The 4,345-nt window shown below is 33.3% G+C and overlaps 2 protein-coding genes across 4 annotated transcripts; one reads left to right on the top strand and one right to left on the bottom strand.

Moving 5' to 3' along the window:
- Positions 1 to 372: 372 nt before the first annotated feature.
- Positions 373 to 2,396, top strand: LOC128872735 (hydroxyacylglutathione hydrolase, mitochondrial). Of its 3 annotated transcripts, XM_054115724.1 has the most exons (6): positions 440 to 530; positions 1,028 to 1,069; positions 1,251 to 1,360; positions 1,496 to 1,838; positions 1,907 to 2,010; positions 2,121 to 2,396. In XM_054115724.1, exons 3-6 carry the CDS (start codon positions 1,313 to 1,315, stop codon positions 2,391 to 2,393), a joined length of 768 nt encoding a protein of 255 aa, XP_053971699.1. In that variant the 5' UTR covers positions 440 to 530; positions 1,028 to 1,069; positions 1,251 to 1,312; the 3' UTR covers positions 2,394 to 2,396. The 3 variants fall into 3 exon arrangements, with proteins under 3 accessions (XP_053971698.1, XP_053971699.1, XP_053971697.1); XM_054115723.1 differs by lacking the exon at positions 1,028 to 1,069 and having other exon boundaries at positions 373 to 530; XM_054115722.1 differs by lacking the exon at positions 1,028 to 1,069 and having other exon boundaries at positions 466 to 669.
- Positions 2,397 to 2,591: 195 nt separating this feature from the next.
- Positions 2,592 to 3,827, bottom strand: LOC128872739 (uncharacterized). The gene is made up of 4 exons (XM_054115733.1): positions 3,459 to 3,827; positions 3,307 to 3,377; positions 2,810 to 3,155; positions 2,592 to 2,734 (listed from the first exon to the last, which is right to left on the bottom strand). Exons 1-4 carry the CDS (start codon positions 3,555 to 3,557, stop codon positions 2,624 to 2,626), a joined length of 627 nt encoding a protein of 208 aa, XP_053971708.1. The 5' UTR covers positions 3,558 to 3,827; the 3' UTR covers positions 2,592 to 2,623.
- Between the last annotated feature and the right edge of the window lie 518 nt (positions 3,828 to 4,345).

Genomic DNA, 4,345 nt, shown 5'->3' with positions numbered 1-4,345 from the left:
TACATTCTTCTTCTTCTTCAATTTCCATCCCAGTTTCTTCCTGTGGCTTGACAGATGCAGCAGGTGCTAATTGATAATAGAATTCATTAAATATTTTCATTAAAAATTTTATAATATACTTTAAAAATTATTTACCGTTTTTTATCGTCCATGTCTTTAGTAAAATCGTTGAATTATCGATCGCGTTCGATCGTGCGGTTAGCTTCGAACAATTGAAAACGTTCGTATGTTTCAGTGACCAAATATGGATATATGGAGTGAGGTGGAGTTTAAATTTTGCCGGGTGCATACACCATAGAATAAACTTACACAGAATATAAACTTAATACTACGTAAAAGAGTGACACTGGCGCCGCCAAGATGCGGGGGCCCGAATTAAATCGGCTTCATGGTCACAAGAGTAGAGTTTGGTGGCCTTGCGCCGAGACGCTACCGCGTCTTTAGATAATTCGACGGTCGATTGAAACCAGTTTTCTTGATAGTCCACGTTGTCGGCGGGCAAGTAATGTTTCGCCGGATCTTTGGAATTGGTATTGAATAATTAATTCTGCGAGACAAATGAGATTTCATTTAGCTGTCAAAAATTAAATATATTAGTGAATATGTTAAATGGAATATTTCGTGCGAGTCCTTGGCTTGAAAATACATTAACATTTCTATATTTCAAGGGTATTTCACTTTTTACTGCATGCCTTTCTATTATTATTGGTATTTTTGATTCATTATTTTCAAGTAATTTTACCTGATCTATTTTGAGGATAATTAATCGAATTGAAGTATTCTTATAACTTTCATAAAGATTGTTTAACAAGGTTTAGTTGTATAAGTACATTTTTATATATATTTAAGTCTTATACATACTATTTACCCTAGAAAATTGTAACTGTTTTACATGAAAATATTTCTTGTATAAAATACATATGTCAATAAAAGTCACATAACAATGTTTTGTATGATAAGTATTATCTGACTCAGCATTTATAAAGAGAGTGAAGAGTGATATCTAAATACATAATTCTTGTTATAGAATGATCTCTTATCAGTGACATTTTATGTTCTTGAAATAAAGGTACTTATTGTTAGAAATTTCGCACAAATAATTAATAATAAACATTTAAGTGCACATGTATGTATTTTAGGCATATATTTTGTTAAAATTTTTTTTTTAATATGAACTTAAAATTGTAGCTTAATAAAAAATTTATCATAATATTTATACATAGTATAAATACAGAATTTTGCTTTTTTAGTGAAAAGGATCTCCTCAAGTAGTATTGGTGCAACAATTTCTACTATAGTAGAACAACCAAATATGAAGGTTCAAATATTACCTGCACTTCAAGATAACTATATGTATCTTGTGCGTATTTATTTATTTACCCCTTTTTTCAGTTTCTGTAATATATAAAGTTTTGATATCTTTATAGTTATTTGAATTGCATTAAAATTTATTTAAGGTTTAGCTTTAAATTTAATACTGAATTTAATATTAAAGATCATTGATGAAGCGACACAAGAAGCTGCTATTGTTGATCCTGTTGATCCTGAGAGCGTTGCCACTGCTGTCAAACAAAATAATATAAATTTGACAAAGGTTTTAACTACCCATCATCATTGGGATCATGCTGGAGGGAACGCAAAATTATGTAAAAAATTTAACAATCTGGAAGTATATGGAGGTGATGATAGAATAGAGGCACTTACACATAAAGTAAAACATGATGATAGCTTTAACATTGGAGGGCTGAAAGTTAAATGCCTTGCAACACCATGCCATACTATTGGACACATTTGTTATTATATTACAAGGGATCAAGATACGCCAGCAGTTTTTACTGGTAAAAATATAAACTACATGTTTGCTTCCTTGCAAGTTTTCTGAAAAGTAATCAATATAACTAAATAGGAGACACACTCTTTGCTGGTGGCTGTGGTAGATTCTTTGAAGGTACTGCAGATCAAATGTACAAAGCACTCATACAAATTTTGGGATCATTGCCCAATGAGACTGTAAGCATATAGTTATATTTATACTTGTATGTGCAATATTCGATTACAATATAAGATTTGATTTGATTGCGATATAAGATTTAAAAACAAGTATTTTATGTATTCAACAGAAAGTATACTGTGGCCATGAGTATACAGAGAACAATTTGAAATTCGGACGATACGTAGAACCTGAAAATGAAGCTATTTGTCAAAAAATAGAATCTGTTCGTTCTCAACGTGAAAAACGGTGCCCTACTGTGCCTAGTACCATTCAAGATGAAAAATTAACGAATCCGTTTATGCGAGTCCATGAACAATCTGTTATGAACCATGCTAAAGAAAAAGATCCAATCCAGACCATGGCATTCCTCAGAAGGGAGAAAGACAATTTCAAAACATAAATGTACTTCCATTAGAAAAGTTACAATAGTAATTTTACATTTTTCCATTCAACAACACAAAACATCTTCCTGTATAAAATTGTATACATCATATACAATATTATGTTACCAGTTTTTATTGATCTTATTTATAGTTTATTTTAAATTGCTATACATAAATATTGTAGTATGTGCAAATATCTGATTATAAATTACGTATTTATAAATAACATTTAACTTAAGTATAAATACTACGTTATATTTAAAGACATTTGATTTGGTGCATCTTCTGACTTTTTGTTATAGATTTGCATTTCAGCAACGTATTTCTCTTTAGATCGTTCATACATATCATAATATACCTGAGAAAGAAATGCGAATAATAAATATTCTATAAATTTGAATGCACATATGTTAATAACCTTATTAATATATACTTTCTTGTCTTCGGAACTAAGAGATTTCCAAGTGGTTGCAAGTTGTCTAGTGAGTTCTTGTTTGCTTGGTTCTGGTTCTCCAGCTAACCGTTCCATAACACGAGGTCGTTGTTCTTGACAGAATTGAAAAAATGGATTTGCTGGTCTTTTTGGCGCGTTAGGATCCGTCTTTGCACCTTTCCTTTTTGTTCCTTTTTTCGTTCTTTCATCTTTAGAATTGTGAGCAGTGGCCTTTGCAGCTTTTTCTTGTTTAGATGTTGCTTGAAATACATTATTTTCTTCAAGAACACCCATAGGTGCTTCTCGCCACCGATCACCATGTTGATCCAAACGATCAATTAAAAATCTATGGTATCAAAATATTCTGTCAAAGCGTAATATATATAAGACAAATAGTATACGCTGAAGCACTAAGCAGTTACATTAATTCTTATCTAACAAGTAGCAAACGATATTATGTGGTGGTGTTTAACACATAACCTACAAATTGGACTAACTTTTTTTCCTTCCTTGTACGCTTGAGAAGTTTCCTTACTCTCTGAATTCGGTAAATCAGTCTTTCATTTTCCTGTAATTAAACACAATCCGTTGGGATTGACAAACATAACAAAAATTTCAGTAATTTTGTGTAATAAATGTAAATTTAAACCTGTTGTAAGACTTCACATCTATCTAGTAGCAGTTGATACTTCTGTTTATAAATATCGAACTCTTCTAGTTCTACTTCGTATTCTGATTCGTCTGACATTTTAATTTCACGTTTTAGTTAAATCAAATTAATATTTTTCTTTTTTTACAATGTTTTCATACAATGTCGATAGTTGAACACGTTTATTTACCATAATAGAATTGTTGTATGACAAATGCCGCTAATACAGATATAAATACACCCGGAACCACGAATTCGTACCCTTTTAGAAAGAAATAACGTTGCCCGATTCTGATTGGTCGTCGCCACTTTTCAGCTAAGGAATATACAGGGTGTCCCAAAAATGTTGTAACACCTTGAAAAAGGTGGTTCGGGGGGTGATTTGAAACAACTTTTTCCTTAGCAAAAATGTCCGAGGCTTCGTTGAGGAAATATTAACGGAAAACACTGACCAATCAGAGCGCGCGTATACCGTTGGAGCGGCCTTAGTAACGAAGGCTATGTGCTAAGCGGCCGCGCTCGTACGTGAACAAGTGACTCGACGCGTATCGAAGGACATTGGACGCGGCCGCTCAGCACGTAGCCTTCGCTACCGCGGCCGCTTCAACGGTATACGCGCGCTCTGATTGGTCAGTGTTTTCTTTTAATATCTCCTTAAGGGAATAGACACGGATAATGCAGCGCTCTGTAATCCGACAAAATCTGGCCCGAAATATAGGTCAGCTTTGCCCAAAGATTTTGAGCATATTTTGGGCTCAATGAGGGCTCACTCGAAAGAGGAAGGTCCAAGGAATGGCGCTCTGGTCGTGGTTGAACGGTATTGTATCGATATTTAATAATATGGACGTTCAAAGTCGAGCAAAATACTTCCGCAGAATAGTTGTATT

Source organism: Hylaeus volcanicus, chromosome 2, assembly GCF_026283585.1.
Source record: "Hylaeus volcanicus isolate JK05 chromosome 2, UHH_iyHylVolc1.0_haploid, whole genome shotgun sequence".
NCBI lineage: Eukaryota > Metazoa > Arthropoda > Insecta > Hymenoptera > Colletidae > Hylaeus > Hylaeus volcanicus.
The sequence above is the reverse complement of the archived record's forward strand: the minus strand, read 5'-3'. Positions and strand labels throughout refer to the sequence as shown.